The sequence below is a fragment of the Saccopteryx bilineata genome, chromosome 4, assembly GCF_036850765.1.
Source record: "Saccopteryx bilineata isolate mSacBil1 chromosome 4, mSacBil1_pri_phased_curated, whole genome shotgun sequence".
NCBI classification, from domain to species: Eukaryota; Metazoa; Chordata; class Mammalia; order Chiroptera; family Emballonuridae; genus Saccopteryx; species Saccopteryx bilineata.
Window position 1 is genome coordinate 228,959,879 of NC_089493.1, and position 20,953 is coordinate 228,980,831.

The 20,953-nt window shown below is 35.6% G+C and overlaps 1 protein-coding gene across 1 annotated transcript in view; it reads left to right on the top strand.

Moving 5' to 3' along the window:
• FAM174A (family with sequence similarity 174 member A) overlaps nt 1-6,232 on the top strand; it is a 32,068-nt gene extending 25,836 nt beyond the window's left edge. The window contains exon 3 of the mRNA XM_066273901.1: nt 4,466-6,232. Coding sequence (XP_066129998.1) covers nt 4,466-4,469 — 4 coding nt within the window. The 3' untranslated portion in view covers nt 4,470-6,232. The remainder of the gene's footprint in view (nt 1-4,465) is intronic.
• Nucleotides 6,233-20,953: the final 14,721 nt, after the last annotated feature.

The window sequence follows — 20,953 nt, forward strand, 5'->3', positions numbered from 1 at the left end:
GGAGAAGCCTGGACAAAGTGGGGTAATAGAACTACAATCGGGGTAATTTTTTTTTTTAATTCAGTGAGAGGAAGGGAAGCAGAGACAGACTCCTGCATGCATCTTGACTGGGATTCACCTGGCAAACCCACTAAGGGGTGATGCTCTGTCCATCTAGGGCATTGCTCTGTTGCTTAGCAACTGAGCTCTTCTTAGTGCTGAGGCAGAGGCCATGGAGCCATCCTTAGTGCCCAGGGTCAACTTGCTTCAATCGAGCCATGGCTGAAGGAGGGGAAGTGGAGGGAGAGAGAGAGAAGCAAAAAGGGAAAGGATAGAGAATCAGATTGGGTGCTTCTCCTGTGTGACCTGACCGGGAATCGAACCAGAACATCCATACACTGGGCTCACGCTCTACCACTGAGACAACCTGCCAGTGCTACAATAAGGGTGATTTTAATAGTTACTTGTTAATAAACACCTACTTTAATGCAAGATATGCCAAACACTGTGGTAGGCTTCTTACAGGTACTACATGAAATCAAGACAGTCTCACTATATGAAATCAAGACAGTCTCACAAGACAGTTATGTTACTTTCATTTTAAAGATAAGAAAACTGAGGCTCAGAGAGTTTAAAAGACTGCTCTTGCTGCTGCAGTATTATTTCATTTATCTAATACTTATTTGATTTATACCTATGAAGAGAATAATTATAAATTCTATTCATTTTGTTATTTATACCAGCACTTGCTATTACTCATTTTGAAATGAAGAACCTAAAAATGAGTAATATCTTTTGTTTTGCCTGCCTTGCCAAATGCAGTGCAGAATCATATTGTTCTACAGTATTTACTGCTGGTAATTCTCGTTGGGTCATCTCTTACTGATGTTGCCTTCATTGTTTAAGTGCTTTCTAAAATTAGTTCCTCTTCATTTTTAAAATTCTATCCACAAAATAACAGGAAGCAAGTCATTTCCAGAGAGGTAAATGGGTTTCCTTGCTTATAATTTTATCACAGTATAAAATTATGCTTTTGTTGTTAGCTTCTTCTGAGAGGGATGTTTTTAATGTGACTTTTAATATGGAAAAATTTTAATAATGATTGTAGTTGATAGTTAGGATTTGAGGTAATTATTTTTACTGTTTCTTTATTTTAGGTTGAACAATATAAAACTGCTAATATTTGGTTTTATCTAAATTTTCTAAGGGGAATTTATTATTTCATATAAAGATACCATAGATAGGGCTGACTCCAAGCATAGTATCTCTGAGCTCTGACCTCTTTTCTAAGTGATTCCTTTGATTCTCAATGTTCCCTTTGTTTCTGTCCATTTTCATGTGTTGGCTTCATTTTTAAGCTGATAATAGAATAATGCCTTTAGTTCCTATAATCACACCCAGAATGCTAACTTTCCATGGAAATTAGGGACTAGCTCTTCAGATTTCCCCAGAAACTCTTAACAGAGTTTTTGTTTTAATTTTATTTATTGATTTATTTTTTTTAGAAAAGGAGGAAGGGAGAGAGAGAGAGCAACATTAATTTGTTCTACTTCTTTATGCATTCATTGGTTGATTGTTGTTTGTGCCCTGGCCAGGGATCAAACCCACAACTTTGGCATATTGGGATGCTCCTTTAACCAACTAAACAACCCAGACAGGACCTTAATGGAGTTGTTTCCTAGAAATGACTTGCTTCCTGTTATTTTTGTTTTTCCTTATGTTGGTCATGTGATTATTTCTAAACTAAACCCTGAGAAGAAAAATTCCAAGTACTATAATTAGCTCAGAATTATCTTTTGGGATTGAATGGATATTAAGGTATTAACCACCATTACCACTATATCTAGTAATTTTTAAGCATTGAGGCTAATACAGTCAAATTGGGAAAACTTGTCGGTATGAGGTAAAATATCTTGAGTTGCTTGATTAGTGTAACATCTTAAACTTTCTATGATATATTAATTTTGTACATTAGAGATATTTGTACATTAGAGGTATTTCTTTAGTTACAGAAACATTTTGCACAAAGGAATTACAAAACTAAAAAACAAAATCAATTCTTCATTGTACAGGATATTTCAGCCTCTCAGATAAAAATGAGGAATCTGAGAACATATACTGACAAAAATATTACCTTATTTTCCTCAAGTACAACAACATATTTTTATGTTTAATACAGTTCAAAAGTATTGGAAACAAAAACTCATAATCAGTTTCAAAAATAAGTTTAAAATAGTGCTTTATATACAAAACAAGAAATGGGTACAATGTCTTCTTGCAATTTTATTTGACTTCTACTGTACTGTAAAATTATTATTTTATATTGATGTAGACTAAAAGGGATTTTGACAATCTTGGTAGCTATATCTAAAAGCTAGTAATTCTATTACTTCCAGGCTTTTTAAATAATTTTTGCCAAGTTTGTAATTTAAAAAAAACCCTACATTTGCTTTTTAGCTATTTCTCTTCTGCTTCATTAAATTTAATATCATCTTGTATGGGTTTATTACATTTGTACTCAATGTTAGTTGACCATAAAATGTTAGCATATCAGAATCAGAAAGCAGATTCAGTTTAAATATTTAACCAGAAACCCTCATAAAAAAGATCTTATTTAAACTTATTAATTTGATAATAGTTTTAATTTCTAAGACACTATTTTTAATGTGGAACATAACTTTATCAGAATAAACACTAAGGTTATTCAGATGTATTTGATCCACAGGGAACTGTGCTATCTTTGTCATCAAAACAGGTAATAAAGAAAACTTTCATGTAGGTTTTTTGGTATGGTTTACTTTTTCTGTAGACATTGAGCCTTAGAAGGAAATTTGCCTTGCTCCATTAATAATTAGACATCACGGTGTGTTTATTAGTTAGGAATATGAATCATTTGTATTTTATTTTTAACAAATACTATGTAACATCAAATTCTGATTAGTAATGCTGTTGTCTGATCTCAAGGCATGGTCTGTTTTCATTGTGACTATACATTTAAAGTAGATTTGTTTGTACTGGTCCTACATATCACTGTCATAGAATGTGATTGAGCAAGGAGTTAACATTCTTAATGTTTTTACACCTTAATTTTTAATGTAGTACAACTTGAACTTGTCAATTTCAGTAGTTATTTTCAGTTTAACTATTGTCATTTCAAGATTTAAACTTCATTAAGGCCCTGGCTGGTTTGCTCAGTGGATAGAGCATCAGCCCTGCTTGCAGATAGATGTCTTGGGTCAATCCCCAGTCAGGGCACATGAGAAGTGACTACTTGCTTCTCTTCCGCCCTCCGCCTTGTCTCTCTCTTCCCTTCTCACAGCCAGTAGCTTGGTTGATTTGAGTATCGACCCCAGACGAGGGTTGCTGGGTAGATCCTGGTCAGGGCACATGTGGGAGTCTGTTTCACTATATCCCTCCCTCTCACTTAAAAAAATAAATAAATAAACATCATTAATTAAAGATTCTCTACACTCTTTTTTCCCCATTCTTTCATTCCAAGTTGATCTAAGTTCTGTGGAGATTTGCACCTTTATTTATTTAACTGTAGGACTACGTATTACATTGTTTTTTGTTAACCTTTAGCATCTTTTTGAAAAAGCTTAAATTTAGCCCTAAATTAAAATATATTAGAATCTCATTAGCCTATAACACCCTAGAGATTTATTAAAGATTGCTTACTAAAGATTTGAGTAAACAGCAAGTTGGAAAGAGTATTACTCATTCTCATACATATCTTCCATGAAGTTCTAAATGTTAATGGTGACCATAAAGCAAAATTTATTGTTAGTTAAATTTGCATACCTTTGGCTAGTCTTTTAGTTTCACTAAATGCTTTTGGTTGTAGTGGCTCTTATTTGCAGAAATTTCTTAAAAGCTATGATTTGGATTAAGCAACAGTAAAGCCTGGTATATAATTAGATTTATAAAAATGTGTGTAATGAAAATATAACTTCATATTACTATAAACTAGTCAACAGAGTAAGAATATGAACAAACTTGCCCTATTATATATGTTTATGCAAAACCTTATCTTATGTATGGATGAATTCTGTTACTATGTTGTAAATATTAGAAGCAATTTTTTGTTTAGTAAGAGTGACTTCCAGACCTGTAGCTTCAATAAGTTCTTGTTTCTAAAGGTTTAGAAAAAGGATCAGTTGAGAATTGCATTTACAAGAATTATAGAAACAAATAACTATAATGTATACTTAAGTCAGTCATATATGAATATTATATGAGGATATAACTTGGTAAGACTATGAACTAGTGTTTAATTATCCTACTAGTTACATATCAAATCCCTTTGAAAAATTTATAATTATAATTAAAAAAATAGTATCTGATATAAATAATATAGACAAAGTCATCATTTATTCCGTTTGTTGCATTCACTGTAATTCCCACCACTTCAAATATTTGGAGATATTCTTAAATATATTTAAATTTATTCCACAATGACTATTTATAATATTTTATTTTCTTGCAGATAAGAATGTGCCTTTTGAGGGGAAGATTTCATCTTTCTACAATGAAAAGCAGAATTTTTCTGTTTAAGGAATAAGAAGCCACTTTATCAATGGGGGGGTATTTATGTTATGTATATTATGACGATTTTAATTTGTTATTGCAATAAATACTGTATCATTTTGCTGCGTGGTTATATATATAGAAACGCTGTTAATGCGCTTAGAGTTATTTGGAATAAACTGTACTATAATAGAAATCTGTTTGAAAATTAACTTTAAAGCAGGGTGTTTTCTGATCAGTTTTTGTTCCTGCTTACCATATTATTGTAAACTGTTTTGTATACTAATCAGATATTTTTTGTTTGTTTGGTTTTTTTGCTGGTTAATTTTTTTTTCCTGGGACTGTAAATTCCAACAAGTAACTAGTGTGTAAAAATAATTTTAAAACTTATTTATCAAGTTGTATTTCCCATTTTTGTGGGGAAAAGAATCCAAATTTATTACTTGCATTTGGGTCTTTTAAATATTAATATCTGAGTTGTATTCAAAACAATAAATATGATTTAAAGATATTTTAAGTGATATAGAAAGAATGTGTTTATAAAATAAACCCAGAATCTTGAATTATATGTTAACATATATATTTTATATGATTTCTAGAAAAATCTGTCAGAAAAAGGTTATTATATTTTAGGAAATTTTTTATTAAATTAAGATATCTACTTTCATTAGATATTTGAGAAACCAGTGAATTTCAAAGCCATTCTTTATAAATAATATTAAGATAGATAGGTATAATGGCACACACAGTTTAGTCCTACTAGGAGAATAAGAAATTAAAGTAAGTACATAGACTTTGGAGTCAGACAAACCTGGATGCAAAAACTGACTTCATTATCTCTGAACAAATTATTCAACCTTATTGAACTTCAGTTTTTTCACATTCTAAAAATCACAGGAGAACTTATAGGAAAAGCATGAGTCATAAAACTCGGTTGCTTTACAAGAGCCAGGGAGGTAATTTAAATGTGTGTGTCAGTCAGGAACATGTGGTTGTAAGACGTGGTCCCCAAATCACAGTGGGTTACAACATAGATTTATGTCTCACTTGCACTGCCCATTGTATGGACTGTGATTCTGCTCTTTGTTTTCTTTTTCTCCAAGGCCGAGGCTGGTGGCCTCTGCCTGGAATATTTCCTCATAGCTAAATGGCCAGACATGGTGAAGTACATGCTCCTTTATAAGTTTCTGCCCTAAAGTCATTTATTTCATTTACAGCTATATATATTTTATTGGTCAGAACAAACCTTAAGGCCACCTCAGAGTACCACAAAGCAAGGATAGGCAATCCTCTAGCAATGAAATAAGTTGGAGGTTTAGCCACCCAAAATGCCAACTTAGTTTTACCTATACACTAACTAGCATACCACCGTGAGTCAATCCCCTGATGTCAGTGTATTTGTATCTATTGTGTAAGCAGGGATTAAAGCAAAAATGCATTTCCTCTTCAAAAGGGAACAGCCTCTGTTCAGCTCCCACTAATAGTTACTAAGAGGAAATGCTTGCCTATTGCTAAATCTTTCAGTTTTAATTTTCAAGAGAAGCCAAGATTCCAGATTTCTTATATGAAATTTGCTCATTTTAAAATGTCATTAGAACATATTTTTGGTTTGAATGTAGCCCCATACCTACCATTTTATGATATTTGAAAACTGTATACTATAGTATCTTAGAAATAGTGTTCATTCATATTATTCATTTAATAACTGCCATTATTTACAAACTAACTTTTATATTAAAACAATGTAGATAAGAATTAAATTCACTGGAGAATAAAAGTTCTAATTATTAAGATAAATTAATGATAATTTTTATAAATTATTTTAAGTTGGTTTTAAAGGGGATGTTACCAAAATGTTTTAAGTACTAATAGCAACTTTATTTGAAGTATACAATTTCTCTAGTGCAATTTCTCTAGGTGACTACTTTACAGAAAATATTTTTCAACTTTAAATGGCAATTCTATCATGTTTGTTGAAAATACTTTTAATTCATTACTTTCATATAGTCATTCTTGAGCTGCAAATCTATTATAATCATCAACAGAACAAGCCATACTTTGAGTAAAGTACCAGATAGCATGACAAATTTTAGCTTTGTTAGAGATATTGATGAAATGGTTAGGATTTTCACCTACAAACATGCTAATGAAATGGTTTAGATTTTCACCTGCAAAGCTCTGTGTACATTATAAAATAGCTGGCGATATCTTAGATGTTATGAAAACATGTTATTATTCTCCTTTCCTATTTTGTACCCATTTTTGGCAAGAGCCTAACCTAGAAATTAGAGGTCAGTGGCCACTGGTTTCATTGCATTCCAACTCAGGAGTCAAGGAAATGGAAAGGAAGGATAGGTTTGAAGTAATTATAGATAACCTACCCTTGACCTGGAAGTTTCTGACCAACCCCTGTGTGGAGCTAGAAAAGCAAGTTGCTTCTTTCATCCGAATCTCTCTTAGTCAGTAGGTAGGTAACCTCTACTGTGAAAATAAACCCTTGAGCTGGGTGGGTGCTCAGCAGCCACCTGTCAACTCCTAGCTGGTTTGGGGTTTGGTTGCCTCACCTAGGACGTAACCTATTACCTTTTGTCACTTATCCTTTCTCTAAAATAATTTTTTTTTTGCTACTTTAATTTTAATGTTATTTATTTTCACTTATAAGTATAGCTTTATCGGATTTCCCCTTTTCTAAGTGAAGCAATAAAGGAAAGGTAGCTTGTTTTTTTCATGGTAGCAGGTAGAATGAAGGAATGAGTTTAGTGAAATAGTCCATTCCATAAACAGGTGACTAGAATATCCAGCTCCCTGAAGACTCCTCTGGCCACCCCACTCTCAAGGACAGCCTTCATAAACAGCTTTACCTTCAGTGACTTCCATGAATCAAGCAGAAATTAACCCCAGTACAGATGCTATGTTTGCTTTATTAAGAGAGATTTGATGCCTGACCAGGCGGTGGCACAGTGGATAGAGCGTCGGACTGGGATGAGAAAGGACCCACGTTTGAGACCCAAGGTTGCCAGCTTGAGCGCGGGTTCATCTGGCTTGAGCAAAAAGCTCACCAGCTTGGACCCAAGTTCACTGGCTCGAGCAAGGGGTTACTCAGTTTGCTGAAGGCCCGCAGTCAAGGCACATATGAGAAAGCAATCAATGAACAACTAAGGTGTCGCAACAAAAAATTGATGATTGATGCTTCTCATCTCTCTCTGTTCCTGTCTGTCTGTCCCTATCTATCCCTCTATCTGACTCTCTCTCTGTCTCTGTAAAAAAAAAAAAGAGACATATTTGATATTTCCCTTGATTTTACCGTATCAGTCCCTATATCAGAAGTTGAATATTTTAAAGTCACAGTTTTCAATATACTTTGCCTGCCCATGCCAATATCATGTTACAAGATAAGAGGTATAGGCAGTGGTGGGATTCAAGTAATTTAGCAACTGGTTCTCTGCTCTAGTGACCATTTTAAGTGTAAAAAAAGATACACCAAACGGTAGTTTATTATTTAATGCATTTAATACTTAAATAAGAATAATAAATGAAGTAAATAAAACTAAATTATAAGAGTTTTGAAATATGAATGAAAAATATGAAATAATAAAAAATAAATAAAACTATAGGGCTCACAAAAATTAGTGGATATTTTATAACTTCATATTCATTTTTGAAATATCCTCTAATTTTTGTGAGCAGTATATTATTTAAGATAGTTCCATATTGCTTCTTGATTGGCATCCTCACTTGCAATTTTTTTTCATCTTTGGACAGAATAAACATTACTACAGGTACTTAGAACACGCTGTTGCACGGATGTGCATTAAAAAAGGAATGTAAATTTGTGATTTCTTCATTGGGCAGCTGCCCAGGAGCCCACCTTCGAGAGAACACTGATTACAAGTGTCAGTTTAACAACTGGTTGCCAAAATCAAAAAATCAGGCATCAGTTCTGCCGAACTGGTAAGAACTGGCTGAATCCCACCCCTAGGTATACTTTTAAGGAAAGAAATGAGGGGAGGGGCCGCCCCCCCAAGTTATGATGTCTGGCTAGTTGGGAAAGCAGCAATGTTGCATGTTCCGTGGGAAAATTCTGGCTCTATTTTTGCATCTTGCTCTAAAATATATGTGCCACATCGCCAGGGACAAGGCGGAACTACTCGGGTAGTTTCTCTCAAATAGGCATTTGAAGCAAGCTAAACCAAACAGCTTTGAGAGTTATTTCTCTTAACCTTTTGACAAGAGTACAATCGTACAAAATTTTTTATTTTAAAAATGTGTAAGGCAGAATTTTAAAAAGGCAAATGTATATTCTTTTTGTTTCCATAAATTGATTTTCAAACAAACATAACTTTAAGTTAATAAAACTGGAACTGGAACTAATTTCATTTTTTGAAAGGAAAAAACCTCACTCCTGGGGGTCAATGAACATGAAAAAAACTCACTACTCAAAGGGTTAATCTGTGGGGTCCTTTTAAGGGAAACCTGAACTCACACCTATTGTTATTACCTAAAAGGGATAAGGAGGTCATTTTATCCTTTGGCTCTGCTCACCCTCTTGTCTGAAGAAAATTCTTGATATAGAGCACGGCTCAAGCTGTTGTTTTGTTTTGTTTTTTGTTTTTAGTCCTTTATCTCCAAAACCGGAAAGATGGCAATTTTTAAACTTCAGACTTTTCAAACTATTATCCTTTTGTTCTATACATTTTCCCACTGAATCTATAATTACTATTCATACTTTCCTAAACTAGAACAGAGCCCCTCCCTTTTGCAGTTGGGTATTGTCTCCTACCCAGCCTCCCTAAAAAATACATCTTTGAACCTTATCCTGACTAGACCCTCAGCACCATTTTCCAGCTATTAGAAACCAGTAACTTTTGGACCAATAACTTTTTCTGGACAAACCAACTAAATTATAGATGGACTAGTGCCAATATAGTCAGGGAGGCCTAGGAAGCCTACAGATTTTCAAGCAACAAACATGTGACCTTTGATTAGTTGCCCCTGGAGTATCATATCTGCTATATACTGAGGAGCTATGGAGTTAATGAATCTAAGATCTAAGGTGAAATAAATAGGTACCATCTTTCAGAAAAGACAAACTGGGCATTTCTGCTGGTAATTTCTTTTTTCTTGGAATATGGCAAGATTGGTTACAAAAGTAAGCATCCCAAATCTTTATTTTGTCCTTTCTAATAGATTTTAATTTATTTTTAAGATACGTGAATTTTATTTCACAATACTCAATAGGTTTTGTTTTCTGTTTTGTCTTCTCTGACTCTCCATGGAAAAGTAGACTAACAGACCGGGTGGATTAATCAAGTTTATTTCTCACATCCACAGGGGTCTGCTGCTATTGCTCCTGAGTGAGTAGTCTGTTACAGTATTTATTATTCCTAGCAAAAGCACCCCTTCTGGATATCTGTGTACAGTTTTATTTACTTTGAACTTTTTTATAATGTACATAGTATGAAAAACAATTATATCTGGAGATCTGAAACTGTTGGCAGGACCAGAGACTCTTTAGACATGTTTAAGAGCAAAAGACTTCTTTTCTGCAGTAAATGTGATGGTTCCTAGTCTATAGAAAAAAATTTAAAGTATACATGTGCTGGTCCCACACTCAAGAATTTTGTTATTTTGGCATAGGGAGTGGCTGAAATATCTGTGTTAGAAAGTTCCACAAGTGATTCTGTTCTAAACTCAGAAGGAGACCCTCTGCCAGTCTGAAGATTAGCCACATGATGATTAATTAAGAGCAGAGCTTCAGACTAACATGTCTTGTACTGAATTCTGGTTCCATCATTTTCCTCAACTTAGTTATCTTCAATATTTCTTTTTTCCCAGTTTATTCTCCACATGTAACTACTAATCCAGTCTAACTGAACACTCTTGAACTGAAAGGTTTAGATTTGTTCATTCATTCAATCTATACACTCACTCTGAGGGAGAAATTATTCTCATTTTGCAGATAAGGATACAGAGGCTAAGAATGATCAAGGAGCCCTGGCCGGTTGGCTCAGTGGACAGAACATCATCCTGGCATGCAGATGTCTGGTTTGATTCCTGGTCCGGGCACACATGAGTAGCAACCCTCTGCTTCTGTTTTCCTCCCTCCCCCCTTCTCTCTTTGTTCCTCTCTCACAGACTGTGGCTCAATTGGTTCGATGCTTGGCCCCAGACAGAGGTTGCTGGGTGGATTCCAGTTGGGGTGAATGCAGGAGTCTGTCTTTCTATCTCCCCTCTTCTCACTTAAAAAATAATAATTATTATTATATATATAAAGAAATTTGCCCCAGATAAAACAGCTAGTAGTAGCAGAATGTCCTATTGAATGAGTTCACAAAATTAATTTTTACTAATATAGATTTTAGCTTGTTTCCAATGAAAAGATAAGGTTGTATATAAACATACATGCAATAAAAAGACAAAATCAACTTGAGGAGATGAGGGAAACAAGTTAGGAAAATAAAGTCACACTACAATTTTATTGCTTCACATTTTATACTATGAAATTCCATATACTTGCTATAAATGTGCCAAAAATGTCACTCAGGAGAGAGGCAAAGTTATTGTTATTGCAATGGGACTAGAGGGAAATTTCCTCTACCAGGTTCTCAAGGAGTAATGTAACAGGACCTCTGGTATATAGTAGTGAACTCTTTTTTACAATATCTTTTCATTAAACCTGCAAAGTATATCATACATCTTTCTTGTAATGTCTTTTAATGTAGACTAGTGGCATCACACTTCAATATAATTTAGTAAAATTAATTTCACAGGAAAGCAAAATAATTCTGTTTGTATACAACCATCTATTGATTTACATTAACTGGAAGGTAAATTTTAATAGCATTCAAGGCAGCCTTTCCCCAAATAGTCTGTAAAACAACCTATGAAAAGAATCACTGTCTCACCTTGGCTTCTCTAAGGATAAATATGTATCCTCTATTTCTTCATTTGCTTTTTCTCCTCTATTTAGTTGTAGTTCTCTCTCCTTTTTTCTTTCTCCTCTTCACATTCTGATCTCTTCCTTAGGTATAACTACTCGTGATTTAAGTTTTATATGTAGGCAGTATCAAATAAAAAAAATCTAGGCAAAATAAAGGAGACAAGGAAGACTTTATTCAAGGCTACAATAATAATGGAGAGGCCAAAACTAAATTTAAACTCAACTCCACTCAGAGAGCAAAAGGGTTATTAAGCACTGTGGGGAGCTAGCTGGAAATGACAAGTCCTGGAGGTTGTTGAGGCAACTCCGGCCATCTATTCTCTAATTGGCTTGATCCAAAGAAAAAAATAAATCACATGTTTAAAATAGGAGATAATTTTGCAACTTGGTTCCATCAGAGTTAAGCTCCTCCTCTCCCATAAATACTGGAGAAATGGGTACAATCTCCCTCTAAATTTATTCGTGCTTCCAACATTTGGCTTTCTAGGTTCCTAAGAAAGACATTCTTGATTGTAAAACTGTCAAGAGGCTTTTTTAAAGATTTGCATCTCAAAAGGGCAAGGAGAATTTACAAATTCAAGTTTCCTAAAGCAAACACAAAAAAATAAGTGGGTAAGGAATCTTAAAGTAAGAAAAAGCCTGTCAATTTAGTCAAGCCACAGGAAATGCAATGTTCAGGACATTTTGGTCAGCAGATTACTTACAAATATATTTCTCATTAAATTTTCTCACCTAACTGCTATATATACTTCCTATATACCCTTCTCAGCCCCACATATAAAGCCCATTGAATATGTTAGCATCTCATTTTTTAATGAAATGAACAGAAACACTCTATTAGAAAATCCTTACTTTATTACTGGCTGCTATCTCAGCCAATCTCCAGATTGAATTAGAGTTTTCCTTTGAGGCACTATTCTAACTAGGCTCTTCAGCTTCCTTAAGAGGGTGCTAACTATCTCCTTATCAGCATTTGAGTCCATCTTTAATTACATGCAATATTTATACTACTAGGTTTTATCAGATTGATTTATCAAAAGCTCACTAGGAAGATGTTTTTATAAAGCTCAGTAGTAACAATCACTGGTCACCAGTTTCTCTATATTCTGGATTTTATTCTTTATTTATTTTTTATTTAATTTATTGTGTTTATATAAATTCTAGTGTTGCCCCAATTACATCTCCCCCCCCCCCGTGTTCCTCTCAACATATCCCTGGCCCCCTTTCCAAAAGCTCTCTCCTGCCTTCCCTTTAGGTTTAATTCCATTCCTCAGTTCTCATTGTTCCTTGGATTCCTCAAATGAGTGAAGTCATACATATCGATATTTTTCTTTCTCTGCCTGGCTTATTTCACTTAACGTAATAGTTTTCAGGTCCATCCATGTTGTTGCAAAAGGTAATATTTCCTTCTTTTTTCTGGTCCCATAGTATTCCATTGTATATATGTAACAAAGCTTTTTATTTTTATTTTTTTAATTTTTTTTTATTTTTATTTTTCTGAAGCTGGAAACAGGGAGGCAGTCAAACAGACTCCTGCATGCGCCCGACCGGGATCCACCCAGCACACCCACCAAGGGGCAATACTCTGCCCATCCGCGGCGTTGCTCTGTCGCGACCAGAGCCACTCTAGTGCCTGGGGCAGAGGCCAAGGAGCCATCCCCAGCGCCCGGGCCATCCTTTGCTCCAGTGGAGCCTCGGCTGTGGGAAGGGAAGAGAGAGACAGAGAGGAAGGAGAGGAGGAGGGGTAGAGAAGCAGATGGGCACCTCTCCTGTGTGCCCTGGTCGGGAATCGAACCCAGGACTTCCGCACGCCAGGTCGACGCTCTACCACTAAGCCAACCGGCCAGGGCCACCAAAGCTTTTTAATCCACTCATCCACTGTTGGACACAAGGGCTGTTTCCAGAACTTCACTATTGTGAACAATGCTACCATAAACATGGGGTGCATTTTTTTTTTGAGTCAGTGTGATATGGTGTTCTAGTGATAGATTCCTAAAAGTGGAATGGCTGGGTCAAAGACAGTTCCATTTTTAATTTTTTGAGGAATCTCCATACTGTTTTCCACAGTGGCTGCATTATTTTGCATTCCCAACAGCAGTGCAGGAGGGTTCCCCTTTCTCCACATCCTCGCCAGCACCTATCCTGTGTTGTTTTGTTAATGAGTGCCATTCTGACTGGTGTGAGGTGGTATCTCATTGTGGTTTTAATTTGCATTTCTCTAATGATTAGTGAAGTTGAACATATTTTCATCTGTATGTCCTCTTTGGAAAAGTGTCTATTCATTTCTTTAGCCCATTTTTGATTAGGTTGTTTGTCTTCCTGGTGTTGAGTTTTACATGTTCTTTATAAATTTTGGTTATTAACCCCTTATGAGACGTATTGTTGAATATGTTCTCCCATTGTGTGGTTTGTCTTATTACTCTGTTCATATTGTCTTTAGCTGTACAAAAAGCTTTTTAGTTTGATATAGTCCCATTTGTTTATCCTGTCTTTTATTTCACTTGCCGGTAGAGATAACTCAGCAAATATATTGCTGCAAGAGATGTCGGAGAGCTTACTGCCTATGTTTTCTTCTAAGATGCTTATGGTTTCATGACTTACATTTAAGCCTTTTATCCCTTTTGAGTTTATTTTTGTGAATGGTGTAAGTTGGTGATCTAATTTCATTTCTTTTTTCAGGTAACTGTCCAATTTTCCCAACACCATTTGATAAGGAGACTGTCTTTACTCCATTGTATGCTCTTACCTCCTTTGTCAAATATCAATTGTCCATAAAGTTGTGGTATTTCTGGGTTCTCTATTCTGTTTCATTGATCTATATGCCTGTTCTTATGCCAGCACGAAGCTGATTTGAGTACAATGGCCTCGTAGTATAACTTGATATCAGGAAGTGTGATACCTCCCACTTTATTCTTCTTTTTCAAGATTGCTGAGGCTATTTGTGTTTTGTTTTGTTTTTCTGGTTCCATATAAAATTTTTGGAATGTATTATATATCTTTGAAGTATGTCATTGGTATTTTAATTGGTATTGCATTGAATTTATTTTTTTAAGACTTTATTCAATTTTTAAAGAGGAGAGAGAGAGAGGGAAAAAGGGAGAGAGAGAGAGAGAGAGAGAGAGAGAGAGAGAGAGAGAGAAGGGGGAGAGGAGCAGGGAGCATCAACTCTCATATGTGCCTTGACCAGGCAAGCCCAGGGTTTTGAACTGGCAACCTCAGTGTTCCAAGTTGATGCTTTATCCCACTGCGCCACCATGGGTCAGGCTATATTGCATTGAATTTATATTGAATTTATAAATTGCTTTGGGTAGTATAGACATTTTGATGCTGTTTATTCTTGCTAACCATGAGCACCATATATGCTTCCACTTGTTTGTATCTTCCTTGATTTCTTTTATGTCAATGTTTTGTCATTTTCCGAGTACAAGTCTTTAACATCCTTGGTTAAATTTACTCCTAGGTACTTTATTTTTTTTGTTGCAATAGTGAAGGGGATTGTTTACTTAATTTCTCTTTCTGACAGTTCATTGTTAGTGTATAAAAATGCTTCTGATTTCTGTGTATTAATTTCATACTCTGCCACCTTGCTGAATTCATTTATCAGGTCCAGTAGTTGTTTGACTGAGACTTTAGGGTTTCTATATATGGTATCATATCATCTGCAAATAATGATAGTTTTACATCTTCTTTTCCAATCAGGATGCCTTTTATTTCTTCTTTTTGTCTCATTGCTATAGCTAAGACTTCCAGGACTATGTTGAATAAGAGTGGTGAAAGGCGGCACCCCTGCCTCGTTCCTGACCTTAAGGAGATTGCTTTCAAATTTTGCCCATTAATTATGATGTTGGCTGTGGGTTTTTCATAGATAGCCTTTATCATGTTGAGGTATGTTCCCTGTATTCCTACTTTGCTGAGAGTTTTGATCATGAATGGGTGCTGGATTTTATCAAATGCTTTTTCTGCATCTTTTGAAATTATCATGTGTTTTTTCTTTTTTCTTTTGTTTATGTGATGAATCACATTCATTGATTTACAAATATTGTACCATCCTTGCCTCCACAGAGTAAATCCCACTTGATCATGATGGATGATTTTTTTTCATGTATTGCTGGATTCGGTTTGCTAATATTTTGTTGAGGATTTTAGCATCTAAATTCATCAGGAAAACTGGCCTATAATTTTCTTTCTTTGTGTTGTCTTTGCCTGGTTTGGGTTCCAGAATTATTCTTGCCTCATAAAAGGAGCTTGGAAGTCTTCCTTTCTTTTGAATTTTTTGAAATAGCTTGGGAATGATAGGAGTTAGTGCTTCTCTGAATTTTTGGTAGAATTCACCAGTGAAGCCATCTGGCTCAGGGCTTTTGTTTGTTGGGAGTTTTTTGATAACTGTTTTGATTTCATTTGTTGTAATCAGTCTGTTTAAGTTTTCTGATTCTTTCAGATTGATTTTTTAAAATTTATTTATTTATTTTTTACAGAGACAGAGAGTGAGTCAGAGAGAGAGATAGACAGGGACAGACAGACAGGAACGGAGAGAGATGAGAAGCATCAATTATTAGTTTTTCATTGCTCATTGCAACACCTTAGCTGTTCATTGATTGCTCTCTCATATGTGCCTTGACCGTGGGCCTCCAGCAGAACAAGAAACTCCTTGCTGAAACCAGTGACATTGGGTTCAAGCTGGTGGACTCTTGCTCAAACCAGATGAGCCAACACTCAAGCTGGCGACCTTGGGGTCTCAAACCTGGGTCCTCTGCATCCCAGTCCAATGCTCTATCCACTGCGCCACCGCCTGGTCAGGCTCAGATTGATTTTTGAAAGATTATATGTTTCAAGGAATTTGTCCATTTCATCTAGGTTGTCTACTTTTTTGGCATACAGTTCTTCATAGTATTTCCTTAAAATCCTTTGTTTTTCACTTGTGTTAGTTGTTATTTCTCCACTCTCATTTCTAATTTTATTTGAGTCCTCTTTCTTTTTTTCTTGGTGAGTCTGGTTAAAGGTTCATCAATCTTGTTTACCTTTTCAAAGAACCAGCTCCTGATTTCATTGATCCTCTATTGTTTCTTTAGCTTCTATGTCATTTATTCCCACTCTGATTTTTATTATTGCTTTCCTTCTACTATCTCTGGGCTTTACTTGCTGTTCTTTTTCTAGTTCTTTGAGACGCAGGGTTAGGTTGTTTATTTGAGCTTTTTCTAGCTTTTTAAGGTATGCCTGTAGTGCTATGAACTGCCCTCTCAGTACTGCTTTTGCTGTGTCCCATAAATTTTGAGTGTTGTATGGCCATTATAATTTGTTTCTAGGAATTTTTAAATTTCTTCTTTGATCCCATTGTTAACCCATTCATTATTTAATAACATGCTATTTAATATACAAGTGTTTTGAGTATTTTTTAGTTTTTCTGTTGTGGTGGATTTCTAGTTTCATGCCATTGTGAACAGAGAAGATGCTTAATATGATTTCAATCTTCTTAAATTTGTTGAGACTGCTTTTGTGCCCTAACGTGTGGTGTATCCTAGAGAATGTACCATGAGCACTCGAAAAGAATGTATATTCTGCTGCTTTAGGTGAAAGGTTCTGAAGATATCTACTAAATCGAGTTGATCTAGTGTGTCCTTTAAGTCTGTTGTTTCTTTGTTGATTTTCTTTCTTGAGGATCTATCTAGTGATGTTAGTGGGGTATTGAAATCCCCTACTATTATAGTATTGCTGTTGATCTTGCCCTTTATATCCATCAAAATCTGCTTTATTTATTTAGGTGTTCTTATGTTAGGTGTGTAGATATTTATAATGGTTATCTCTTCCTGTTGGATTGCTCCTTTTATCATTATGTAGTGACCTTCTTTATCTCTTACTATGACCTTTGTTTTAAAATCCATTTTGTCTGATATAAGTATAGCTACCCCAGCTTTTTTTCATTTCCATTTGCATGAAATATTTTTTTCCATCTTTTAGTCTATATGTATTTTTTGTTTTAAGTGTGTCTCTTTTAGACAGCATATAAATGGATCCTGTTATCTTATCCATTCAGATACCTTATGTCTTTTGATTGGATCATTATAATTCATTTACATTTAAGATAATTATTGATATGTAGTTGTTTATTGATATTTTATTCTTTAAAGCTATCTTCCTCTTTTACTATATTCTTTTCACCTTTGTTCTGTTTACAATAGGCCCCTTAACATTTCTTGCAACATTGGTTTGGTTGTAATGAATTCCTTGAGTTTTTTTTTTTTTCTGGGAAGCTTTTTATTTCTCCTTCAATTTTAAATGATAGCCTTCCTGGATAAAGTAGTCTTGGTTGTAAGCTCTTGTTCTGCATTACTTTGACTATTTCTTGCCATTTCCTTCTGGCCTCAAGTGTTTCTGTTGAGAAGATGGATGTCATCCTTATGGGGGCTCCTTTGTAGGTGATAGTTTTTTTTTTTCTCTAGCAGCTTTTAATACGTTGTCTTTATCTCTTAGCTTTGGTATTTTACTTACAATGTGTCTTGGTGTGCATTTCTTTGGGTTTCTCTTTAATGGAATTCTCTGTGCTTCTTGAACTTGTGTGACTTTTTTCTGCATTAATTTAGGAGAGTTTTCAGCTATGATTTGAGTGAACAGGTTTCTATCCTTTGTTCTTTCCCTCCTTCAGGAACTGCTATGATGCAGACATTATTTCTCTTCATGTTGTCACAGAGCTATCTTAGAGTTTCCTCAGACTTTTTGAGTTTCTTTTTTTTTTTTTTTTTTTTTTTTGCTGCTCTGTTTCCATGCCCTCATTTATCTTGTCCTCTAACTCGCTGATTCAATCCTTAGCTTCATCCATCCTGCTTTTAATTCCTTCCATTTTGGTCTTCATTTCTGATATTGTATTTGTCATTTCTGACTGATTCTTTTTATTATTTCAATGTACTTTTTTATATTTACTATCTCTTTATTTAGGTGCTAGTTATGTCTATCTATTGCTTTTCTAAGATCTTTGAGCACCCTAACATTCATCATTTTAAACTCTGCATCCGGTAATTTGTTTATATATGACTCATACAAGTCCTTTTCTGGGAATTTCTCTTGATTCATTTGGGTTACATTTCTCTGCCTCCCATTCTGTCTGTGTATAAGAAGGGTGTGGCCACAGAAATTCAATGGGTATGGCCTCTGTGTTCCCTAGGTGTAGTCTGTCTGCAGGCCTGCCTTCCCCTCTGCCGTTGCCTCAGGCATTCAGGAATGGGCGTGACTGAGCTCACGTTGGGTCACAGTTGTGACCGTCTTGGCTTCTGCCCCCACCAACAGGACCATGCTTGCATGTCCCACTGCTGCCTGCCCTCTAGGAAGCCCTCAGCAGTGTGGGTGGTGGTGCTGCAGCTCAGACTATAGTTCTCAATACTATATCCCTGATGGCTCCCTTCTTCTAAGAGACTCTGCTCTGGGTGCCACAGGAGAGCTTGTTTGGCTGGTGTCCTGCTTCCCTTTGCTGGTATTGCTGGTTCCAGGGGAAATATTCACTTCAGATTTGGGGAGTGACTCAACCCAGGGGTTAGGGTAGCTGTCCCTAAAAGTGTTTCTCCCTTTGCCTCCTAGATTACTCTCTCTTTTTGCTACTCTGGTTCTCTCCTCTCTCCCAGTCTCCCAGAGTCCCGGGTGAGTGGTTGTGAAAGAGGTTTTCTGCACAGTCCCTTTAAGAAGAATCCTGGGACTGAGAAATCTGTCTCTTTTTCACAAACAGTATCCTGGCTTGTTTTGCAGCTAAATACTGTCCATATGCCTCTTCTAGTCTCTGGGACTGCAGGCTGGGGCTTTATTCCTGGGGCTCAGGACCCTCCCCTCTCTGCTAAACTCACTTCCTGCCATGCAAGTCTCTCCAGGCTGCTGTTCACTCCAGGGAGCTAGGCAGCCCACTCTGTGTTTCCACTTTTCCTACCAGTCTCAGTGTGGCTTCTTCAGTGTTCTTTGGTTAAAGAGTCCTCTTAGTTTAGTCCAAAGTTGGTTTTTTCCAGATGATGGTTCTTAAAATTAAGTTGTAATCCATTTTGGTTCTGGGAGGTGGAAGTTGTATGTCTGCCTACTCCATCACCATCTTGCCACACTGGAAGATGCTTTTGTTATGTATTTTATTCTTTGATTAATTCAGTCTACCAACAACCATATGATTGGACTTCATTGTTTTTTGATTTTGTAAAATTGCTTTAGACTGTCTGACATTTTGTCTTTGCTAAAGTGATGTTATAAAATATATAGCTGTGAAAGATAAAGTTATATATATTAACAATGGGCAGACTATACTACATCATATACCTTTTTTTTTCAAGTATCTATGAAGGATGCATTTACTTCAACTGGATATCAGAAATATTTTGCTTCCCATTGAAAGGCTAGTGTGATTGTTATTTTACATACCCTGACAATTTCATAATCATGTGACTAATTTTTTCCTTTTTTCCCAAAACTCAAAGCTGAACAAGCAGCCTCAGTTTAGTGAAATATAACACTTTATGGAATCATTTTGTATAGTCACCTTATCTCTGGAGTATTAGTTTGGTTACATGGCTGTGTGTGACCAAAACCCAAATAAAAGATATTTTTAGTAATGTCTTGAAGTTAGGAAGTTTGTGATTAATAGCTTCTTTTATAGATTCAGAAATTCAGGGTCAAAATTTTTAAAAATGTTTTTATACTTCCTTCATGATCTCACAGTAATTGTTCTAGCTGCAGATGTCATGCCTCTGAAAAAGGAAGGAGTAAAGGACCAAAAGAAAAATAGTCCTGATAACAAGGGGTCCTGCCATCTATTATTTCATCTCAAATCCCTTCAAAACATAGTAGCTTAAAACAATTCATTATTATCACGTATTGCTGTGTATTGATGAGGCTTAACCAGATGACCTTACTTGGGATATCTCATGTGATTGCAGTCAGATTGTGTCTGGGACTGGAGGCTTCTGAATGTTTAACTGGGTTGAAAGTCCAAGGTGGCTAAATTGATACAGGCTGTTAGCCAGGAGCTCGGCTGAATTGCCTACACATGGCTTTGGCTTCTTAAGGCATAGCAGCTGGATTCTGAGAGGGCTCATCCCAGGAGTGAGTATGAAAAATAAAAATGGCATGTTAACCATATTTTTAAATAAATAAAAAATATTATGTACTATTAATGTTAAAATTGCACATATAAAACCAAACTTGGTGTCACTAGAAAAAAGTAAAGTTGAAGTTTTGCAGGGCCCTTCAGAAGTCAGGACCCAGGGCACATGCCCAGTGCACCCACCATTAAATTTGCCTCTGGTTAAGAGAGTCTATGAGTCACTCTGACATATGTAGAAACCTTTTTTGTCTGGATGAAACTCAACCATAAATATTTCTGAGGTGTCAGTAAAGGGTGCTCTACATGCACTATTGAACTAAACTTTACCTTTCTGTTAAGTGTTTCCAGAAATACTCCAGTTTTAAATTTTACCCCAGGGTTACTTCTTATTTTGATAAAACTTTTGCTGCCTGGGAAGACTGGAGATGATAAATAGTTCTATT